Source organism: Erpetoichthys calabaricus, chromosome 8 (assembly GCF_900747795.2).
Source record: "Erpetoichthys calabaricus chromosome 8, fErpCal1.3, whole genome shotgun sequence".
NCBI lineage: Eukaryota > Metazoa > Chordata > Cladistia > Polypteriformes > Polypteridae > Erpetoichthys > Erpetoichthys calabaricus.
The window spans coordinates 17,869,357-17,893,578 of NC_041401.2; the positions used below are offsets into that span (position 1 = coordinate 17,869,357).

Genomic DNA, 24,222 nt, shown 5'->3' on the forward strand with positions numbered 1-24,222 from the left:
AGTCCATGTACAGCTTGTATAACAGTGTAAATTTGCTGTCCCCTCAAAATAACAACACACAGCCATTAGTGTCTAAACTGCTGGCAATAAAAGTGAGTACACCCCTAAGTGGAAAATGTCCAAATTGTGCCCAATTAGCCAGTTTCCCTTTCCGATGTCATGTGACTCATTAGTGTTACAAGGTCTCAGGTGTGAATGGGGAGCAGGTGTGTTAAATTTGGTGTTATCGCTCTCACACTGGTCACTGGAAGTACAACATGGCTCCTCATGGGAAAGGACTCTCCAATGATCTGAAAAAAAGGAATTGTTGCTCTACATAAAGATGACGTAGGCTATAAGAAGATTGGCAACACCCTGAAACTGAGCTGCAGCTCGGTGGCCATGACCATACAGTGGTTTAACAGAGCAGGTTCCACTCAGAACAGGATTCGCCATGGTCGACCAAAGAAGTTGAGTGCACGTGCTCAGCGTCATATCCAGAGCTTGTCTTTTGAAAATAGACGTACGAGTGCTGCCAGCGTTGCTGCAGAGGCTGAAGTGGTTGTGTGTCAGCCTGGCAGTGCTCAGACCATACGCCGCACACTGCATCAAATTGGTCTGCGTGGCTGTCGTCCCAGAAGGAAGCCTCTTCTAAAGATGATGCACAAGAAAGCCCGCAAACAGTTTGCTGAAGACAAGCAGACTAAGGACATGGATTACTGGAACCATGTCCTGTTGTCTGATGAGACCAAGATCAACTTATTTGGTTCAGATGGTGTCAATCGTGTGTGAGGAGTACAAAGACATGTGTGTCTTGCCTACAGTCAAGCATGGTGGTGGAGTGTCGTGGTTTGGGGCTGCATGAGTGCTGCTGGCACTGGGGAGCTACAGTTCATTGAGGGAACCATAAATGCCAACATGTACTGTGACATACTGAAGCAGAGCATGATCCCCTCCCTTCGGAAACTGGGCCACAGGGCAGTATTCCAACATGATAACGACCCCAAACACACCTCCAAGACGACCACTGCCTTGCTAAAGAAACTGAGGGTAAAGGTGCTGGACTGGCCAAGCATGACTCCAGACCGAAACCCTATTGGGCATCTGTGGGAAAGGTGGAGGAGCGCAAGGTCTCTAACATCCACCAGCTCCGTGATGTTGTCATGGAGGAGTGGAAGAGGATTCCAGTGGCAATCTGTGAAGCTCGTGTGAACTCCATGCCCAAGAGAGTTAAGGCAGTGCTGGAAAATAATGGAGGCCACACAAAATATTGACACAATTTGGACATTTTTCACTTAGGGGTGTACTCACTTTTGTTTCCAGCGGTTTAGACATTAATGGCTGTGTGTTGAGGTATTTTGAGGGGACAGCAAATTTACACTGTTATACAAACTGTACACTGACTACTTTACATTGTATCAAAGCGTCATATCTTCAGTGTTATCCCATGAAAAGATATAATAAAATATTTACAAAAATGGGAGGGGTGTACTTACTTTTGTGAGATACTGTATGTTGTGTGAAATTTGAAACTATTAAAATGAAAGAATTTCACAGTTTCTTAAAGTTACCGTGTAAATATGAATCGAGCAGTATGTACTTCATAAATGTCGTAATTATCTTTCTTTTTGTATTTTAATAATCTTAAAAAAATAATCTTGCATAAAATACCACTCTTTTCACCTCATTGCCTGTAGCTAGAATATACGACTGTAATGTGCACAAAGGCACGTCTCCATGTTTGACATATTCTAACGCACACTGGGTGTTTGAGGTGTTATTTGTGATCCTCAGTAAAGTTGAGTTTGACACCCCTGCTTTATGGGAAGCTCTGCAGTGAATAGAGATTTTTTTTTTGTTTTCTCATTCATTCTTTAAGACCCAAATGCGTTTCTTGAAGAATGGTTCAATAACGTATTGCACAAAGTTCAGGACTTACTTGACAGCATTATAGAAGACCTACAGCTTTTTTGAAGGCAAAGAGTGGCCCTACACCTTATTATGTCTCCTATTAATATATTGTTAGGTGTTTCCTTTATATTGTTCACCTCCTATATATGCAAACAGGCACTAACGTAGAAATTGGGGAGGAGCGGTGGCTCTGAGGCTAAGGATCTGTGCTGGTATCCCGAAAGTTGCCGATTCGAATCCCCGTCACTGCCAAAAGAGATCCTACTCTGCTGGGCCCTTGAGCAAGGCCCTTAACCTGTAATTGCTCCAGGGGCGCTGTACAATGGCTGACCCTGCGCTCTGACCCCAAGGGGTATGCGGAAACTAACAAATTTCTAATACGAGAAATTGTATAAGGCGAAATAAAGAACAAAAAAAAAATACTATTATTTGGCCTTAACTCTCCAGTACTAATTCATGAGGCTCATTTGCACTTACGCAGATACTGAAGTCAAAGGAATACTCCGTATGTATTTAATGTGATCTGTGCACCTTTTCGTATTATCAAAATAAATGTGTTCTTGTGGTTGCTTTTTTGTATCCCCAAGTAAGTACACATTTTGTTTTATTTTTTCTCAACAGATATTTAAGGTAACAGGGAAGTGTAGTTGGTCAATCTACTGCACAATAGACTTTGTACCGATGATGATCATTCTAGTTTAACAGTATATGGACTATTTGAACCTACTCACATCTTCATTGAAGACAATGAAATCATTTCAAAATGTATGTTTGTCACGTTGATGTCACTTTAATATTTTCATTGTTTAAAAAAGTATCAAGAAAGGTAATGAAACTTGTTCCTAGAAGTGACACGTTAAACGAATGTGCAGCTTCACTATATTCATCTTACCTTGTGCTCATACACACACATACAATAAAAAGCTTTGTGTGCTCCTATGTCATCTGACTTTGCTGCCATCACTTTCATGTAACACTATTTGAGTCGCATTTTGCTCCAAAAACTGATTTTGAGAAAGAAAAGAGTTGGTTTTCTGAGATTTTTAAATTTTCAGACTGCTGATGAGGGGTTTTTGTAGGTCTGTAGGTACTTCAGTACTTTTTATTATTACTTTATTTCTTTCTCGTGATGATTTTTATTTACTTCATTTCATTTTTTTTTTTATAAATGGCCAGAATTATTAAAGCACATCAGGAAACTGCAAAAAAAGCTGTGTCTGAAATATGTATGCATCTACACAACAATTAAAAAGAATAGTAGGCCTGCGTAAATTTCCTTGCAAAATTGTTCACTTCCTTGACCATCTCTCCAATTTTTTTTGAGTAACAAAGGCTGCATTGATGATTTATTTGCTATTTTTTATTGTAAAGTATTGAAACTAAAAATAATTTTTATGTGACATTATTTTATGTTGCAAAAATTAAGAAAAAAAAGGAAATAAAACTGTTGAACCTTGGTTAAAAAAGGCCAGTTAGTCAGTGGCCTGTGTTCTTGTTTCAACAGAGTTGTCTCGTCTTTGTGGTCATTATCTGCATATACATAATGAGATTTTTGAGGCACATGTGATGCATCCAATCCAGGTAAAGGGCAACTTGCACGTAATAATTCATATCACTGAGCGGTTATTATAATGTGTGTTGAAATGGCAAACATAATGAATGTGACGTACATACAGTATTATTGTTCCTTTTAAAGAGGGCCAGTGCCAGTGTATTTGCACTGAAGATCTTTATGGCTACCTGTTGGTAACTCCTCAGAGAACTGACATGCCAACCTGCACTCCACCATGCCTGCTATGTCAGAAGCTGTTAACTGTTTTTCGGTGTACGCCAAGTTTTATAATAGAGACTCCTGGTGCTGACTTATCCTATGGTCTATTTATTTATTTTTTAATAAAATGGGGTCAAAGTCGATACAGTGATGGTCCTTAATAGCACTCACTGCTGCACAAAGGACCTGAACCCTGGTCGCCAGTCGTGTTTCCTAGCTGCATGGTGTTTCAACCAAACCGCTGCACCCCAAATCCTCAAATAACTACCCTGGTCATTGTTTGTGTGCTGAAGCTTTGTGGTGCTTGATGCTTAACGGAAGACAAGTACACATGCACCCCCACCACCCCAGCTCAGAATTAATAAATGTTTGCAATCTGCACATATGTTGATCACATATACTAAACAGAAATATAAAAAAATTAGTGCTGTCATGACAGCTCATAAAGTTAATGTTAGGTAAATTTTGGATTAGAGATACTCGGCCTGTAATGATAACTGGTGTCAGTCAGTGGTAGCACTTGGTGGTCTGAGCTTTGATTCTTTGCTGCTGCTTACCGTATCATAGAGATGAGTAAGTGAGGACACTTTGGCATTTAGAGTAGTTCTTTTATTAATTAAGCTTCATGGATGACATGACCTCGTTGAGAGGTTTACTTACCTCGGCAGTGACATTCATGTCTCTCGTGACTCTTCCTATGAAGTCAGTAGACGGACTGGGAGAGCATAGGGGGGCCATGAGGTCACTTGTAAGGGGTGTGTGGCGCTCCTGATATCTGCAAAAGGACGAAGGTCCAAGTCTTTAGAGTCCTGTGGCCCCGTGTTTGTGAGACATGGATGCTATCCAGTGACCTGAGATGAAGACTGCACTCCTTCAGTGCTGTGTCTCTTCAGAGAATCCTCAGATACCACTGGTTTGACTTTGTGTTGTTCATGGAGTCTTGAATGAGACACATGACCTGCATTGTGAGGGAGCGTCAGTTACAGCACTACGGCCATGTGGCACGTTTCCCAGAGGGTGATCCAGCTCGTAAGATCCTCATTGTTGGGGACCTGAGTGGCTGGACCAGGCCAGGGGGTCACCCACGTAACACCTGGCTGTGGCAGATAGAGGGTCATTTCCAGAGGGTGGGACTGGACAGCATGTCTGCCAACTGGGATCCCGAGTTGTTTCGTCGTGTGGTGGGTGTGGCAAAGCACTGTACCAGTGCATGCTCCCCAACTTGACATCGGACAATTAAATATAGGAATGCCAAATCTAAATATTAAAGGTAAGTGCAAGACCCTACAATTCATTGCTGTCCCGTTTCCTGAGCTGCGCATTTAAACAAAGAATAGCTTGATGGGATTTTATCAGGAACAGCAAAGCAGTGTGAAGTGTGTCGCACAAACATGTCCCTTATGTAATGATAGGGGAAATTTTTATGTGGATTATATTTATGACAATGTTTGTGTAAAATTCAGACTACTTAATCATTTGTGGTTTATCTGTCAGTTTGTGCTTCAGCTATCATAGTGAGATCTGACCGGCTTTTAAAGTCCATTGGACTCACTACAGCCGCGTGAGTTCACTCTAAAGAAGCCTGGATATCGGTGTGCACCTCTGACTAGGGGATGTTGAATGGTAAGTTTCTCAAAGTTGTGACTTTTATTCATTTATTGAAATCCTTCCCAGATGCTGGATGAAGACTCCAACTCAACAGGAAAACAAAACCAGTGGCATAACAGACCTGTAACTGAATGGACAACCCAACAAGTTTGTCATTGGCTCATGGGAATGAACATGGACCAGTACACCCCAGAGTTTACCTCCAAAGGCATTAGCGGGCAGCAACTCATGCAGCTGGACAGTGAGAAATTAAAGGTTTGTCATTTAAAAACGTATGAACATTTTTTGCTCATGAGAGTGTTCCTTAGAATTACCACTAATTATGTAATATGGATGACATGTTTGTGGACACACACAATGTATTGATTGTATTGGACATTTGTGAAATTTAAGAAAGATTATCTTTTGAAGTTACTACAATCCTAACAGCTTTGAAAAGAATCTGTGTGTTATTTCTCATGTTACCATTTGTCAGTAAGATAAATATTTGATTTTATTGAAAGTTATTCTTGCCACTCAACAAAAAAAAAAAATTGCAATTGTTTTGCGAGTATAGTTGTGTTATTTTGGAGTATTAATGTGTTGCTGGTAGTATCTGATGGGTGGTAGCGCTGCTGCCTCGCAGTAAGGACACCTGTGGTTCACTTCCCTGGTCCTCCCTGTGTGGGTTTTGCATGTTCTCCCCGTGTCTGTGTGGGTTTCCTCCCACAGTCCAAAGACATGCAGGTTAGGTGGATTGGCGATTCTAAATTGGTCCGAGTGTGTGCTTGGTGTGTGTGTCCTGCAGTGGGTTGGCACCCTGCCCGGGATTGGTTCCTGCCTTGTGCCCTGTGTTGGCTGGGATTGGCTCCAGCAGACCTCCGTGACCCTGTGTTCAGATTCAGCGGGTTGGAAAATGGATGGATGGATGCTAGTATCTGATTTGACATCTTAGGTCAGGCTGGAAAAGATTCAGCACATACAGTGGGCAATTCTGACCTGGACACTAAAACCTACTTTCAATGAATAATTGTAGTTATAAGTGCGTTATTTAGTAAAGTGGGTGACAGTGTGGTGTGGTGGCTGGTATTCCTACCTCACAAATCTTGGGGTTCATGATTAATTTCTAGCGTAGTCATGGTCTATTTGGACATTAACGGTTTGTGTGTAGTAAAAGCGGGTGCTGTGTAAGTGTGCCCAGTGTCTCCAGAAGTAGTTTCTGCCATCTAACCCACGCTGCCCATAAAGGTTCTGTTTTACCAAACCTCATACCTACAGTAAAAGAGACGTGGTGTTAATTTTTGTTATAACTGAAGAAATCTGTTGATTTTTCAGAGTGTAATCTCATTTTACTATGTACACTTGAACATGAACGTCTATCTCCCCAATGCCCGTTTTTAATAGGCAGCAGCCTCCAGTCACCTAAAAGACTATAGAAGGAAGTGTTGCCATATTTGTTTTTGCACAAGCATAACTTGCAGTGTGGAATACTTCACATTATTCAGTGAAGGTATGTTGACTTTGGAAGCTGATATCCATTAGATTAGTGAGTGACATCCACCACATGTTCATTAACTAAAATGAGTGGTCCATCACCTAGGAGGACACCTTACAGATTTTCTTAGGGGGTAAGTAAAGGTAAGGCCTAGGCACAAACATGGATGGACTGTCAGGCCCTGTTCATTGGCCGAGTCATCTGTAGACGGTTGCTGGAGTACATTTTATGAAGCTGTGCAGGTCATGACTTTAGACGCTGTTTTTATGGGTTATTGTAAAAGTTTATAGCCGTTGACTGTCAGGTTACCAAACCTCTATACTGTGTTCTCAGTGTTGCGTTAGTAAAAGTTCACCAGTGTTTGCTACCAGCCGAAGCTCCACAGCATGGCCCATGTGTGTCTGATTAAGAAGACAACTGATTTGAGGCATTCTGACAGTGGGGACGCCTAATAATGTGAAACAGCTAACAATGAGCCCTGGATTCACACCGGGGACTGATCACCTCTGTTCTTTCTAAAACAGACGGTGTCCGCTATGGCTTGCTGACGCTGAAAGCAGATTGGTAAACATTTCATTAAACACATCAAAAATACAGAACATTAGAACAATCTGGACGAGAACAGGAGTTTCAGCCCAACAAAGTTCACCAGTCCTATCCACTCAGTTCCTCCAAAATAACATCACGTCGAGCTTTGAAAGTCCCTGAAGTCCTCCTGTCTGTGTGTCTGTGGCTCTCTGTGTAAGTTTTATTTTTAAATTAGAGTCCTCCAGTGATAATACCTGAATGAAAAAAAGGCTTAAAAAGGCAGTGTGATCATCCATTTGTTGACATTGGTCAGATTATTAGGACGCCATACATCGAGGTGACTTACCATCCAACCTGACGCGTGGTCTCTTGATTGTTGCTTCTGAGGTTAGCCACAGCATTTTTTAATATTCAGTAACAAATGCAGCCACCGCATAAGCATGTTGTATGAAAGCAAATAAAGGCACAAGACCACAACCACATGTCGCGTCTTTCAAAATTTTTCCAAAGTCACTTCAGGTAAAGTTGTCCGTTTTCCAAATGGAGGTGCGTGTGAGATTATGGGTAACGTCCGCTGCAGCTTACCCCCCTAAGAAATCTAATGCAGGAAAAAGGGTGTGGCAGACAAAGCATAAATACAAATGAAATATTAATTATTAGATTCTTTTTCTTTCTAGGGTTTGTTTCTAAGCATAAATACAAATGAAATATTAATTACAAGGGGGCTCTGCCCCCTGCTCGCTTCGCTCGCCAACCCCTGGTGTTGGGTAAACCAAAATACATTGATGAATGTATGAGATATTTTGGAGTGTAAAGGTGTAGATGACGAACAAAGGAAGTAAAGAACCCATAGCATGGCACATTAGAAAGATCTATTGGAATATTTCTTTATACACAACATCTGTAGTAAAATCGTTGATAGATTGCAACATGTGGATCTAACACGTAGATCTGTGCATATTTGCGTTCGTGATTTGGTTCAGGGTGCACTGTTCCAATCCGATGTAATATTTGTCCACATACGTGAAAGCAGTATGGGCCATTGCCAGCCGGTGGCCTGATATTTACCCCGGTAGATGTGAAACTATTGTAGGATCTAATGCAGTCCATAAAGTTTTTACTTTCGGGTACATTGTTAGTTAGAAACATCCGTAGATATTCAGGATATTCATCTAAAGGAGGCCGTCTAAACTGACCCCTTTGACAACAACATGTAAACTCATTAGTTGTAGTGCCAGTTGTTTCTTCAGGGAAGTTAAGTGAATGACAATGACAGCAAATGATATTCATTAATCCTAATGAATGTTCATTAATAGTGGATGCATTACAGAATGCGTTGTCAGAGTTTCGTGTTGGAGCCATGACTCCATTAGTTATCCGTTGTCTACCGTTAGTAATATGGATAATTGCACTTAATGTTAATACGGAGCGTTTTCTGTGGTTGTACTGTTAATAATGCATCACCGTAATGTGATTCACATATGTTATATGGTTTGGACGTGTGAGGATGCCATACGTTTAATACGGAGAGTACGTTTATTCTCATTACCCAGACCATGCTGTGTAGTGTGGACGTTTAGTTCAGAAGTGCGTTGTAGGCGCCTGCGCCTTTCGTACTTTCTCGCGCCTTCCATACTATCTTTGTGGACCTTTGCGGTCTCCGTAGTGTCTTCCGTTTGACTCTGGGGTGTAGTGCAGAATCCTCTTTTCTGTGTGGCTGTGTCGTTAGTCGTTAGCTATGGGCGCGTTGTTGCTTCATGTCTTATTTACGTTAGTTGAGCTCTTTCGTTTTTCAGCCGTGACTCCTTCGTTCGCGGTGGATCAGACTTCGCTTGCGGTTTATGAGAGGCGCCTGCACACTATGTCTCCTGGTCCCATCGCCGTGTACCTGTGTCCGTGCCTTCCATTCTCGGTTAGTAATATGGATTAGATTCTTTTTCTTTCTAGGGTTTGCTTCTAAGCATAAATACAAATGAAATATTAATTATTAGATTGTTTTTTTCTTTGTAGGCTTTAGGTGTTTCTAGTCAAGCTGACCGAGCCACTATCAAGAAAAAACTGAAGGATATGAAAAAAACTCAAGAGAAAATGGAGAGGCAGCGAGAGAAGAAAGAAAAGGAGGCCAAAAGAAGTGGGAAGCCCGTTCAGAATGTAGAGTCCAACTGCTAAAGCACAAATTGTGTGTATTTACTGCGCACAGACCTTTCATGAAATGATCCTATTTTATGTATATTAGATAAATGCGTATAGAGAGCAGGCGAGTGCATGGTACAGATGGCCACTTGTTTTTGTTCTTTAGCTGACTATTAGACGCTAGTCTTAAAACATTATGGAGTCCCTTTTTTGTTTGTTTGTTTTTAAATGTAGTTTTGCTCCCAAGCCATTCTGGGCTTCCCCCTCTTTGATGCTTTAGGCCTTAAATTAATGTTGGCGGAAAAGAGAGCTGTGTCATGTGGGGGACCATAAACACAGAAGAGGTCAAATCTCCTAAGTTTATACAGATATTGTGGTCTTCAAGAAACAGAAAGAAAAGGGCTGAGCGCAGCAGGCTGGCGTACCTGTGAGAGCTCCTTTGTCTTTTTATATATCGGCACATTCAGACAAAGACAGGCAATGCAATTAACTGGTGGAGACGCAGACGTCTGGAGTCCGTGTTCCAATTGAAGCTTATCTAGAACGAGCTTTTTGTAGTGTTTTGTATGTTTTGCAGGTATGACAGTTGTACATATTTTTATTTTTTTTTTAAATGTGTACAGTTTAACAAACAAAAGCACTAAATTCCAAGGAGACAAAAGTTTTAGCTACTAAAAATAAGATTGCTGATGATTTTATACGTAATTGCCAACAACATTATATCTTTCTTCAAATGAATGCTCTGATACTGTTGAAATTGGATTCAACTCTTAAAAGTGTACTTTTTCTACTGAGTAGAACAGCATATAGAATGGGACCAATTTTTATATATGTGTATATATACATGTACGTGTGAAGGTGTGTATATATGTATGTTTGTATATAATAATTTTAGTGTACACTTCATGTTGCTGCTTCTGTTTTCATTTGTGGAACAGCTGGGAGCTCATTAAAGGTGAGGACATTTATACTACTAATCAAAACGTGAAGAGAGAATATCTGTGTCCTGAAAACAATGGGTTAGTCACTCGATGATTTCCATTTCACTTGTAACCCCAGTGCCCCCTCAACAATCCCTAGTTAACTGTTGTGGCCGCACTTGCTCAACAGCACAATCGGCCTCCGCTGAAAAGTCCACAACTCGCTTCCAGGAGTTTGGTGGATGGCTGGCACGAGTTTGGAGAAACCTAATAAGGAAGAAGGGTCAAATTCTGTAGTACTGCCCAAAGGAGAAAAAACACAAATGTTAACTTTTAGTACTGATTTGGATTTGGCTTCTGTAAGGTGCACCCAGGATAAAAAAAAAGTTGTAATAGATCTATTATTAATAAACTTTTTAAAATTTGGATCTTTTTATGTTCCACATACTTTTCACTGTGTCATACTGGAGTTTTTCATTCATTTAATAAACTTGTGATTTTGTTGTTGGTTCTTTTTTTTTTTTTAGCTAGAGGTTTGGTTTCCTAATTTTTACAGCCGACTGTCAACGTGCATCTTGCAAAGATGAGAATAGAAAATTCACAATAGTGAAGAAAATTGATCTTGTCTGGAAATTCACCTTGTTTTAGTCATAGCCTGACTCCAGACTATGGTAGCTCGCTTTTGGAGAAACAGAATGACACAACTAATGTGACAAACCAAAGGCAAGTCCTGCTTTAAACTAAATTTAGTTACGGGTCTACCTCAAACGAGTATGGATGAAGGATTCATTTGCACTGTAAAGAACTAACTGCATTGTGTTACTGGGGTTAGTGCTCCTGCCTCATGGATCCACAATCCTGCACCTGGTCCTTGGCTGTGTGGAGTCGCTCCTTCTCCCCTTGTGTGTTTGTGTTCGCCACCCAGGTCATTAGACACATGCGTAGACTGTTATTTCAGTGTTTGATGGGTCAGTGCCCCATCCAGAGTGGAGTTGGTTCCAGCACAGCACTGAAAACTGTGGTCCTTGTGACCCTGAATTTAATTATATGAATTTGTAAATACTGTTCTGGGTATATAAACTTTGAAAATATAATTAACAATACTGTCTTTTATTAGTGTGTGTGTATATATATATATATATATATATATTCACGGCATTTGAAGTCTGTGTCACAATCTGATTGTATTGGTGGTTACCTACCAGGTAACGCTTGTGGTTGGCCAGCAATCTGCTAACATCCGCCACGGTGCCCTCAGTTTGTGAGGAGCAGATCATAGAATGGTTGAAATAGTTTACTGTCAAATAAATGCAAAGAGTACGCGACACGTGTTTCGCCCTCATTCTGGGCTCATCAGGTGTACACACTCCACTGCACTCCCTCTCGGGAATCAAACGTCAGCGTCAGAGGCGATGCCCCTAACATTGCGCCACGGCGTGAGGTTCGTTTATTTGACAGCATTCTATGATCTGCTCCTCACAAGCTGAGGGCACCGTGGCGGATGTTAGCAGATTGCTGGCCAACTATAAGCGTTACCTGGTAGGTAACCACCCATACAATCAGATTGTGACACAGACTACGAATGCCGTGAATGTAATTACCCCGATCTACATGCTGTCAAATAAACGAACCACACGCCGTGGCGCAACGTTAGGGGCATCACCTCTGACACTGACGTCGGAGGTTCGATTCCCGAGAGGGAGTGCAGTGGAGTGTGTACACCTGATGAGCCCATAATGAGGGCGAAACACGTATCGTGTACTCTTTGCATTTATTTGACAGTAAACTATTTCAACCATTTGTGTGTATATATATATATATATATATATATATATATATATATAATTTATTTATAAAATCCTAAGCCTAAAAGTGCAACGGTGGCATTTTTTTGTCACACTTTAAATCGGCTTATTTTAAAACCTACCTATATATGTTTGGTATCATTCTTTTCAGAATTTATGACGCAGCAGCATTCCCGTTGTATAACTGTTTAGGAGGGGGTTTTGGAGGAGCACTTGCGTCTCCTTGTGGTGCATTCAGCCCCCCACTTCACAACAGAGACGCAAAGTGGCTGGCAAGCAAATAGAGTGGGGGGAACCCCCTAGTATGTATGTGTGTGTATATACAGTGGAACCTCGGTTTGCAAGCATAATTCGTTCTGGAAACCTGCTCGTAGTCCAAAGCACTTGTGTATCAAAGCGAATTTCCCCATAAGAAATAATGGAAACTCAGATGATTCGTTCCACAACCCAAAACTATTCATATAAAAATGATTAATACAAAACAAAGTAAAAATACATAAAACAAATTAACCTGCACTTTACCTTTGAAAAGAATCATGGCTGGTGTGAGTTTCTATACTCTTATGGGATTCCACCCAACGGGACGACACACGGAAGAGCGTCCCAAAGCAATCGCGGTCTCCCAGCGCTATAAGCACCTGCCGTCGATGGGTGATACAAGGAACATTATAAATGTGCAGGTCACAGTACTACTTGGCCACGGCCCTGACTGACTGCTGTGTCTGTGTATGGGAGAGCAGCAGATCCCGCTACAATAAATAACCGCACTGTTGCTGTTTCAAGCTGAATAAAGCTGGTGTTGCTAAAGTACTGAGACTCGACTTCGTGTTTTGGGGTGCAAGATGGGGACTCGCATGTCACAGCACACGCACACACAGTCACAATGCTGTAGTAAACACTATACGCTCGTACGGACGTTGACTATATGAGTAAGGCACGCCGACTCAGACAGAGAACAGGAGACGATTGCCTACAATCCCGCAGCGAGAAAGAGAGAACCACCATCAGCTCAGTTGTGATCACATGACGCTCAGCAGACAAAGCGTATACATACTACTCATACTGCAAGACCTCGCTCGTTTATCAAGTCAAAATTTGTTAAAAATTTTAGCTCATCTTGCAAAACACTCGTAAACCAAGTTACTTGCAAACCGCGGTTCCACTGTATGTATGTGTGTGTGTGTGTATATATATATATATATGTATATAATCTATGAGATATACCATATATATATATATATATATATATACACACACACACACACTAGCTGTGTGTAAGCCGGTGCTGTAAACAGAGCCATAGTCTCTGCCCTTTTTATTTGTTTTCCATGAGACAGCAGAGAGCTGAGCTTCTCTTCTGTTTTTGGGTTCCTTATTTGCTACTTTCTATACATTGTACTTCCAGATGAGCATCCATTGGTCACCAGCTCTCCTGTGCACCGAGCTGCCCGCCCCTTCGACTAAAGACAAAATCAAACTGTGACCTAGTGGGTCCACTGAGTTGCTGGATATGTCAGACTATGCGAGTGGTGGTCTGGAAGGTTATGTAACTGGGGGCTGTAACTGAAAATCACTGGAAAAAGTCATCAGATGTGACATGGCCTTTAAGTGGGGATTTCTCCGTAAGAAACCGTAGTGGAACAAAAACCTGTGCCCACTGCGGCCCTCCAGGACAGACTCTGCAGACCCCCGGGTGTAGTCCATTATTAGTTGCAGTTATCGAGCGAATTACACGTGAGGTAAAGAGTGCCAGTCGTGGTCTTCTGATGAGGACTCCGTCAAATTCAAGGTCAGAAACTGATCTGATGGAAGGAGGAGTAAAGGAAACGGGGCAATAGCGAGCAAGTCAAACACTGCACTCTGCAACTAAAAACAAGAAAAAGAACAAATTAGATTTGAGAAAAATGCAAATATTGTGCCACCTTATCAGCAATAAAACAAAATATTTATTGGTAAACATTTCATTAAACACGTGAAGAATACAGAAAAGTTCTATTTTCAAATTAGCGTCCAACTAATGAATATCGTCCAGTAATACTTGAAAAGGAAAAATAAAAAGGCAGTGAGATCATCCATTTGTTCACATTGGTCAGCCCCCCTGCACCCCAAAACTGGATTAAGTGGGTTTAGCAAAATCTGTAGTTGGAATTACAGAATCTGTTTTTGGGTGTGGGGGGGACACACCCTGCTTTTAGCAGGATTTGAAAAAAAAAGTAGGTTTGCAAACCTGGACCTGATTTAAAGCGGCAACATTATCGAGTATTTTGAAGCACAGCATAATGACGACAACACCACAGTAAAACACATCTAGTTGAACAGTTCGGAGAACAGTGAAAGCCTACATGGCCACAGAGCGGCCACTGATTTGTGTGCTTAGTGTGCTGCTTCCTGCTAATCCGTCAGTGGTGGACTGGGTTGGATGTGCATGTGGTGAGCGATTACTGACCATAAGGTCAAATTTAAAAGACGTTACACAGTCCAAAGTAGTTTGGCACTTTAAATTCAATCTTGACTTACCGCCTCCCATTTGAGTTCTGCAGTCCTTTGTTTACTTTTGGAAAAATTATCTGCAAATTAATTTGGGAATATCAGGAACTTTAGTGATCTGCATTTGAATACAACTGGTGAGAGGGTACGCTCAAGCACGTGAGGTATTTAATAAATACGTGGAGCCATGGCGACTTCCAAAGCAATGTTCGTCCACAGAAGAGGCCATCTAGCGCTGTTCATATTCCACTTCCTGAAATGCTGCAGTAGATATTGCACCGCTCTCACCAACAAGTTGTGCTACCACCCAAGCCGAGAGCTTCAGTTTGCTGAGTCCCAGGCTAACGTCCGAGCTGGTATGGATGGTGAAAACAGAATATTCTTGTGATGTAAATGAACAATTCAGTTGTCTCACAGATCTCGCATCCACCTTTTCAAACCACCGTTTGGTGTTGGTGATCACTCGGAGTTAAGGACTTCCCCACTAGAAACTCCGGAAGGTGGTCATGTCCTTCGGCTCTTTACTAGGAATACACCAGTCGTCTGCTTCGTGGCTCGTCTTGTAATGTCGCCAAGCTGATTTATTGTAGACAGGGAGCCGTTCTATTGATTCAGTGGACAAAGCCTGCAGAGAAATGGAACAATTTGAGCAGCAAAAGCGTGTCCCCTACGTGCATGCAGCATTGTCAGTCAACTTGTACAAATACTTTTGTTACACCCAATTTTATTAGCCGACCCTAAGGGTAAAGGAAGCTTTTTAATAAACTGAAATTAAACATGCAGAGGAAGTGTCCAGCCCTGCAACGAGTTACATACACAGGACACTATGCAAGTTTTAAAGCTAAGTTCATTCAGTCATAGCAGGCTAAAAATTTTTCAGAGCATCATCATCATCATCATCACTGGTTTAAAGGCCATTTTCTAAGTTTACTTCCTGGTTAGCTAGTTTCCCTAAACCTTCTGTGTTCATATGAATGACTTCTGACCCCCAAGAAAGTTTTATATATCTGGTGCTTCTTGATTTACCAGCACAAGAACAACCCCACATACGATATTCCCACTTTCACTTGTCCTGCTGTGTTATAATGAAAGAAATTCAAGAAATCCCACTCCCGAAAATCACTCATTTTAAGGCATAATGCCACACTGCGCCTATCAACTCAGACATTTTCTTAAAATTTTCTTCCCTTACAGCCTTTTTGGTGTGTGTGTCTGTCAGTCTATTATATAGTGCCTTTCACATTATCTATATTTCAATTATATAATCCATCCATCCATTTCCCAACCCGCTGAATCCGAACACAGGGTCACGGGGGTCTGCTGGAGCCAATCCCAGCCAACACAGGGCACAAGGCAGGAACCAATCCTGGGCAGGGTGCCAACCCACCGCAGGACACACACACAAACACACCCACACACCAAGCACACACTAGGGCCAATTTAGAATCGCCAATCCACCTAACCTGCATGTCTTTGGACTGTGGGAGGAAACCCATGCAGACACGGGGAGAACATGCAAACTCCACGCAGGGAGGACCCGGGAATCGAACCTAGGTCCCCAGGTGTCCCAACTGCGAGGCAGCAGCGCTACCCACTGCGCCACCGTGCCGCCCCAATTATATAATGCCTTTCCCATCTATCCGATTATACAGTGCCTTTCCTATCTATCAATCTGATTATACAGTGCCTTTCCCATCTATCTATCTGATTATATAGTGCCTTTCCCATCTATCTATCTATCTATCTCAAGCGAGTGTCTGTAAAAAGCCATATTTCCACCTGGGGACAAATGAAGTTCTATTTTAGGCCATTTTAGACCATACTTTGTGCAGGAGATGACACCCTTACAATAAAGAATAAACTACCAGTTGTCTGCAGCAGAAGTGATGAGTAGGGCTTGAAGTTGTGCAGTCCACATCGACCAAGCCCAGGGGTTTAACCCCTAATGTGATACGAGGGGTCAAAATGACTCCTTTTCATAAAACTTTGATAAAAGTGGCATTGGAAATTCAGGCAACGTGGCGTGTCATTATACAGGTTGCTGATCACAAATATGGTTATATTTTTTATATTTGATTCTTTACCGGTTTTCCTAGAACGCTTCAGTTCCACTCCCAGAAGGATAAAAATGACAAATTTCCAACATAAGCAAATGGAGTTTTGTTTCAGATTATTTGAAGGTCAGTGATTACAAAGATTATGATGTCATTTGTGATGCTTTACTATGGGTCTGTGTCTCTCTGGACCTCGATCAGAGAGTGAGAAACCATAAATGTCCATTACAATTGAGAATATTTGAACATTTAAAGTGAAGCACACATTTTAATGTTTCAAATATTTAACACTGCTACTCTCGTTTATTGTGTACTTGTGTATCATTATATTTCATGCGAACTACCAAAATTCGGAGAGCTTACGCTAATTCAGGACTTTTCTTGCCACTGCTCTGTGTGGCCACTTTCTTCATGTAAGGGGTACTGTACTAGTCTGATGACCTTCCTGATGCCAGCCTATATAAAAGTCTTTTTATGTGAGACACAACAGTGATGCTGAGCTTTTTCTTCTTCTAATCAGTTGGTGGCAATTTAGTTTGGGCACTGCAGCAATGCATCTATTCCTCATTTACTCTTGGGTAACAAAGGCTTCTTGTGGTCTTCCTAACGCCCACCATGCATTGGTAAAGTAGGTATACGCCTGTGCAACGTGGCCTACTAAAATGATTTCACTGTGGAACAGTCAGAGGTGGTCAAAGTGAGATGAGTGTCTCTTGATATTTCCTACTTCATTATATGACCTATGAATCCTTCATATTCCTAAGTAATCTGACCAGCATGAATGAGTGGTTTCCTGATGCTTCATAACTGTAATTAAGGCTAAAAGAAGCATTTGTTGAGGTCTGAGTAAATAAGTAATAGACGTAGATGTATTTTACGGTACCTAACTAAAATGGTACTCTCTTGACATTTTAGGGTTATCACCGTAGGGTGTTGCTTGTTGTGCCACCCTCCTGTATTGACATTGGATCCTGGCCTGGTCACTATCAATATGGACTTTTAATTGGGCTCTCCAGTTTTCCTCCCACATCAAAGACATTTTAGGTTAAGTGGTGGTGTTAAATCAGCTCTGAACGCGGCTGGCTAGCTGGCTGTGAAAGCTTTGCTATGAGCTGGTGTCTTTTGTCCACTGCTGCCAAGAGACTGGATGTGGGTGGGCTGCCAGAGTTAACGTCCCCTTGCTGCTACAGTAAAGATTTGCCAGTTCTTGTAACACTGCAGATTTAGAAATACTGTAAATACCCGTTTACTTTTCTCAAGTCCTTTACAAATCACATGCCTCTGGTGTACTGTACTTCTGCACAAACATGGTGTGTTCTTATTTCTTTATTGGGTCTCACTTTAGAAGTGGTCTGACTGCACTTCTGCCTTGTCAGGATTACTACCTGTGACTGACAAAATGCGGAGTCTTGTTTCTTAGGTAAAAACTGGGAGCTGTCCCCCTTGTCAGATGCACATCGATGGGCTTGTAAGAGTGATATCAGGTGAGGTGACGTGTTTTTCATTTTGTAAAGACTCGGCTGCTGAAGGGCTATGATGGAGAATTCAGTCAGGCCACTCGAGCAGTGCAGTAAATCCACACTGACCCAATGTCATCCTCACGACTCGGCAGGCGCAGCAAGACATGCAAGTACCTTTATATAAATGACAGCGTCAGTGCCGTAGCCCTCCAAAGAGTACAGCTTGAGGTCCCCTTGGAAATATCTTGCATATAACCGAGAGATGGGTAAGCCATAACCAAAACCAGCCTAAAACAAAACACAAAACAGTTATTGAGCATCTTTTGCATAATGCAGCACACTGTCCTTCATCAAACTGCTTGTTTCAGTGTGTGCCAATACCACAATGTAAAGAACACACACACACGTCTCTACATCTCCAAATCACACGTCTGTGTGTGTGTGTGTGTTAATGCTTTCCTCCCCTCCAGATACCTCAAATGGCAGCAAACTCTGAGCTGGTGAATGTTTAAAAAATAAACTCAGAAGATAAATGTGAAGGATTTGTATCCAGTTCAGTTGATTCAGACCCCATACCCAGTATAGAAGTGACAACACAATGGTCAGGGCACAGGCTACGTGAGCATTTGAGCAGCGCTAAGCAACACAGAGAGTGAAATTGTGTTTTTAAGGAATGAGTAACTAGACTGCAATAACGTGTGCAGAAGTTACAAAAACATGATTTTTGTTTTTTTGAATCCGTAGCACTGTGATCAGACGTACCAGGCTGCACACTGGCCTCGGACTAAACTCCACTTGTAGACAAGAAAGCTAAAATGGGTCATCTTGAAAAACAAAGCAGATCACCATATATAGTTTTTTATACATAAAAATAAAAGTTCATAGAACTATTGATGCATTTTAATATTGTTTAAAACTCACTGACCTTATTATACGGCGAAAATAAATCATGTGAGTTCCATATTGATATTAAAGCAGATTCTTCCAAATTCAGTTCCGAATTCAATTCAAAATTCTTCTGTTAACTTTTAAGGCTCTCCACAACCTCGCCTCTCCATATCTGTCTGACCTCCTCCATGTTGCTATTCCCTCCCGCGCCCTCAGATCCTCTTCCTCCATCCACTTGACTGTCCCCTTCGTCCGTCTTACCACCATGGGGAGCTCCCCAGCTCTGGAACTCACTACCATCTGAGCTTAGAAATATTGAATCATTTTCACTTTTCAAATCTAAACTTAAAACTTCATTTGTTTAAGACTGCTTTTTCTCTTTGATTACAATCGCACTGTCTGATTTTAACTTTTGTATTCTACTTTTGTTTCTAATGTGTTTTGTCTATTGTTCGGTGTCCTTGAGTGTTTAGAAAGGTGCCTATGAATAAATAAAATATATTATTATTAAATTACACTCCCTCAGAACTCCACTGAGTCTAAATACTTAAGTGACTTGTAGTGGCTTCTAAATTCCCACAGATGGCGCATTTGGCTCTTCTCATGTGTGGAGAAGGAAACAAGGGCGACTGGCAGGTGTGTGTGTGTGTGAGAGTGTGAGTGTGTGTGTGTGTGTGTGTGTGTGTGTGTGTGTGTGTGTGCTCCTCAGACGAGTGATATCTGTGCTCAAGTGGACTGTTTGGGTTCATTTTCATTGTTAGTGTTAGGAGGGTCAGGGAGCTCGACACAAACTGTACATACAGTATCTGCACGAATACGCCTCGCATGGCACCACCTTAAATTTGACAACATGTCGACTGTGCCAGTGTTATTGTAACTCTGTCTATGGTCTTGCTGTGGAGGCTGCTTGAGTTCCAGATCAACCATTAAAAAAAACACACACTAAAGTGGAATGGATGCCACATTGATTTTGCTTTTAGGCAAAGGATTTGATTTCAAAGTTGACTTCAAAGTGTAGCGGGGCCACATAAATATGAATTTTTTGTTTTTTTTTATCCAATTTGTAAATGTTTGTAGCTGCACTTTAACAAATAAGATATGACTGTGTACATACTGCATGTGTAAAGGTTGCTTCCCTTTAACACAAGATGGAATGTGACAGGGGTGACATTCCGCATTTGCCCTTTCTGGTGATTGCATTTTAATTAACATCCACGCAGACCAAATATTCCATCTGCCTAAGCATGGCCGCTCTCCTTGATGCGTTTCCATTGCCTCACACATTCCAGTTTCCATCTACAAAAGCATCCGAACGTCAGCCACCATAGCCCAGGTATTTATTATTGTTCATCACATCTGTCCACTTCACAAGTCAGCGTAAGTACAAAGGTAAGGTGGCCACCTGAAACACCATCATCATCATCAGAGTGCACTCCCCCAGCTTTCTGTATTATCATCATCATCATCATCAATCCTTCTGGTTTTCTTCCTCTGCCATTCATTTTTACATCCAATCACAGACAGCTGCTTCAGTTGCAGACGGCTTTATGCTGGCATTACAGACAAACTCAAAAACTGCGTTATTAAGTTAGCCATTAGAGAGCTGGACTGTTTGTTTTTGAGCATCCTTTCTAGACTTGATCCCTTTGATTTGTTTATGTAATGGATATATCTATCTATCTATCTTCTTATATAATATGCTATCATGGCTGTCCGTTTGTCTGTCCAGGATTTTAAATAGCTCTCAAACCATTGACCTGAAATTTGGTACACATACACTACGTGATGTCTACTATCCGCTTTCAGGGTGATGATTGACCACCAAGGTTATTCCTCTTTTTATTTTATTGTAGAATCAACTCTCGGCAGCGGCCAGCACGGCGGCCGTGTGGCGCATGTGTGCGGGCGCCGTTCTCATCCCTACCACCTTTCCGTCACTTCCCCTACCTCTTCATATCTTAAATCATTTTTGAGGCACACTTAAGACTTAACTACCAGATTAAGTGAAAAATTAAGGAAAACGTACTAATTAACACAAACGCAGACTTAATCAGTTTTAATGCGAAAAGATGCCGACAGAAGAAAAGAAGAAGCGGGCCGCTAGGGTGGAGAAAAGAAGAGCTGCTCAGGAAACAACAAGCGTATCAACCTGAGCAAACGAATGGTAAACGTACAGAGAATGAGGATGAAAACTAGAAATGTCAAGTCAAGTGTATTCACTGCACGTTATCGGGCAGTGTGCAGTTACTGGTAAATAAATAAATATTATATATAAAAATGTGAGGGGACTTTACTGCTGGACAAGCGCTTGGTTTAAACTTGTCTCATTCCACTGGAAAAAAAGTACAGTTTGAGCACCTGATTTTCTATCACCGTATGACTGCACTTACATGATTTCTAAAATAAAATGGGGAAGCAGTTAAAGGGCCACAGAAAACGGTGGGGAATAAAGTAACAAGGACAGCCAGGCTTCTATTAAAGTGCTGGAGGCCCAAAAACACAATACTGGATATGATCTTCTCCGATATGTGTGCAGTCTCAAGATGTGGGGTAGTACTTGAGAAAATGTTTGGTAAGTTGTAAAGCTTTTGTTTCACATTTACTCTGGTGCCCCCAGAGATTGACATGGTGGGCTGAATTTTTTTTTAGTTTATTTATCAGCAGGTACTGTATACATTTGCTTGAGATGAAGGAATAATTGTAAAACAAAAAACTTAAAATGCTAAGCTTAAAATAAGTCAGTCATTAATATTGTGATTTACTTGAGTACTGCTGCCGTCACATCCCCCTGGCAGTTCCCACCCTTATATCTCTGGACAGTGATCTGTCCAGTCTGATTCTGACAAATAACAGGAAACCATTCAGTCCATCAAGCTCGTTTCTCTTTCTATAACCTAAGCTGTCCCAGATTCTTCTTAAAGGTTGTCGAGGTTTCTCTTGGTAGTTTGTTCAGATTCCCACAAGTCTTTGCATGAAGTAGTGCTTCCTGGCTTGAGTCATTTTGATTACATGATTCACTGTTTATTTGAAAGAATTTGGCTGGATCTTCTTTTTTGATGCCTTTGTGAATTCTGAAGCGCTGGATTAGGGTCCCCACACCGTCCCCTCTGAGCGAGACTAAACAGGTTTAATTCCCCAAGTCTGTCACAGTAGGACCCGTCCTCAAGTCCTGTGGTACAACGGCTTGTTCTCCTCTGCACAGCTTTAAATGCCACTGTTCACCATAACTGCACACGGTAGTCCAGATGTGGTCTCACTAGAGCATTACACAGTCATAAAGTGTAACGCCCCTCAATTTATGTTTTTTATTATATAACCTAACATTTCATTTGCAGATTGTTTAGATGACAAGAATTTGGTGTTATTGGAAACCACCCAATCCTTTTCAGAGGTTGGTTGCTTGCTGTAGGCCAGTTTCTCCCCTCCTGTGTTTATATCATGTCAGTTATGGAGCAGCCAACTGGTGGGCATGCAGAGCCACCCCGCAGGTCCATCACTTCAATCGTAATTGAGAAGTGAATGTTCCATATTAAAAACGTGCAGTCATTAAGTGTGGTTTAGAAATTGTGTGTTCAATAAATGACACTGGTGCTGAAAACATCCTGCACATTGAACTGCTCCATGATAATTAACGTCTGCCCCACACATACAGCTCTTTGTTTTGGGTTACTTTATTCTGTTGCTCGAGTACAACCTAGGCCAAACTGGCACAGCATGCTTATGGCTTAGCCGCTGTCACTAAACGCACACTGCAGCTCCCAGACAACTGCATCAAGTCCTCTTGGACACAAAGCATCTTGGGACTGCTCCGACTCTGGCCTGGGCCGTGCCTGCAGATTTGGATCCCTATTTGGAGTTTGTCAGCTCTGCACTTTTCAACCTACCTGGATTGGTCTCTCTCTGAATTGCCATGCCAAAGATATCTCCCATCCAAACCCCCCCATAACAGCAACCACAAATAAAACCTAATAGGAAGTTTTGTGTTTTTTTTCCCCCTTGTCTTCTGAATGAGTCAAGGCTGTCAAGAAACAGGGCCTGTTAAAGCCCAGTGAGGCATTCCTTGTATGACTTTGGGCTACACAAGAAATAAATTGATACTGTTGGTCTGCTAACTGGTCAAATGTATTTGATGTATAACTAGCTGAAGTACCCAGGGTTGCCCAGGTTTATTTGCATTCTTTCCTTATCCCATTCTACAAAGGCTTTTTTTTTTTTTAATGGTGGTCCTGTTATTATTGCTAGCTGTCCCATCTCTCATCCACATTGCCTCACTAGCAAGGTCTCTGCGCTCAGGAGTCAACAATGTGTTCTTTTTAGGTCTGACTGGATGATGAATGCTGTCATGGCTGAGTTGTTTCAGTTCAAGATGAACAGTTCATAGTACTTATATTATGAAGAAAAGCTATCAAGGCAGGAGTTCAGACAACAACCCTTTGATTCTCTTTTTCCATTACCCTGCACTTCCATGCTTCAACATGCCTTACCCGACCGTCTATGGCACACGATACTCCTTTTTATATTACAGTAGATAGAAGCAGCACACACCATTGCCTGGGTGAATAATGTTAAGCTCTGGTCATTTTGTCTGCTAGGCTGGCTTCAGTCTGTTCTGCTGTTTCATTCACTCTGAGCCAGCAGGTGGCAGTGCTCACCTTATCATGGCTCTTAGAGAGTAACAGTGCAAAATCTGGTCAGATTGGCCAAAGGAGTTTATAGGAAACAGACAGACAGACGTTCAATCTTATATACATGTAGATTAAAAAGGGTCAAATAATAATGAAGTATCCATCACTGACGGACTGATATTTACTACACAGTGCCTCCGTGAGGAACAAAGTCTTGCTTTGCCCCACTTTATCTAATAAAGAGACTTAGTGACATTCTTTTTCAAGCTTCTGCCAAGGAAGTATTTACATGAAAACGTGCTTCAAGGGCCATGATTGAAGTGTTTAGAAATACTGTATGAAGGTACTCCACTGTTATTTAAAATATCGAGAAGACCAGAAGGGCACAAATAGAAATGCTGTAAGGGCAAATAAATTTCAGACAATTCTTAAAAAGTTTTCTTTACAAAAACCACCACCAACACATGGAATAAGTGAGCAGGGGTCTCATGTATAACACCGTGCGTAGAATTCACACAAAAACATGGCGGACAGACAAAAGCAGAAATGTGCGTACGCACAAAAAAATCCAGATGCATA

The 24,222-nt window shown here is 41.5% G+C and overlaps 2 protein-coding genes across 5 annotated transcripts in view; one reads left to right on the top strand and one right to left on the bottom strand.

Moving 5' to 3' along the window:
- The window catches only part of ppp1r9ala (protein phosphatase 1 regulatory subunit 9A-like A), a 138,686-nt gene extending 127,858 nt beyond the window's left edge, over positions 1-10,828 (top strand). For all 4 annotated transcript variants that reach the window (XM_028806289.2, XM_028806290.2, XM_028806291.2 and 1 more), the window contains 2 exons: positions 5,336-5,524; positions 9,282-10,828. In XM_028806289.2, the coding sequence (XP_028662122.2) occupies positions 5,336-5,524; positions 9,282-9,440 (348 nt within the window). In that variant the 3' untranslated portion in view covers positions 9,441-10,828. The remainder of the gene's footprint in view (positions 1-5,335; positions 5,525-9,281) is intronic.
- A 3,224-nt stretch (positions 10,829-14,052) lies between these two features.
- The window catches only part of pdk1 (pyruvate dehydrogenase kinase, isozyme 1), a 72,327-nt gene continuing 62,157 nt past the window's right edge, over positions 14,053-24,222 (bottom strand). The window contains exons 10-11 of the mRNA XM_028806293.2: positions 18,305-18,418; positions 14,053-15,241 (exon numbers count right to left, since the gene is read on the bottom strand). Of these exons, the coding sequence (XP_028662126.1) occupies positions 15,101-15,241; positions 18,305-18,418 (255 nt within the window). The 3' untranslated portion in view covers positions 14,053-15,100. The remainder of the gene's footprint in view (positions 15,242-18,304; positions 18,419-24,222) is intronic.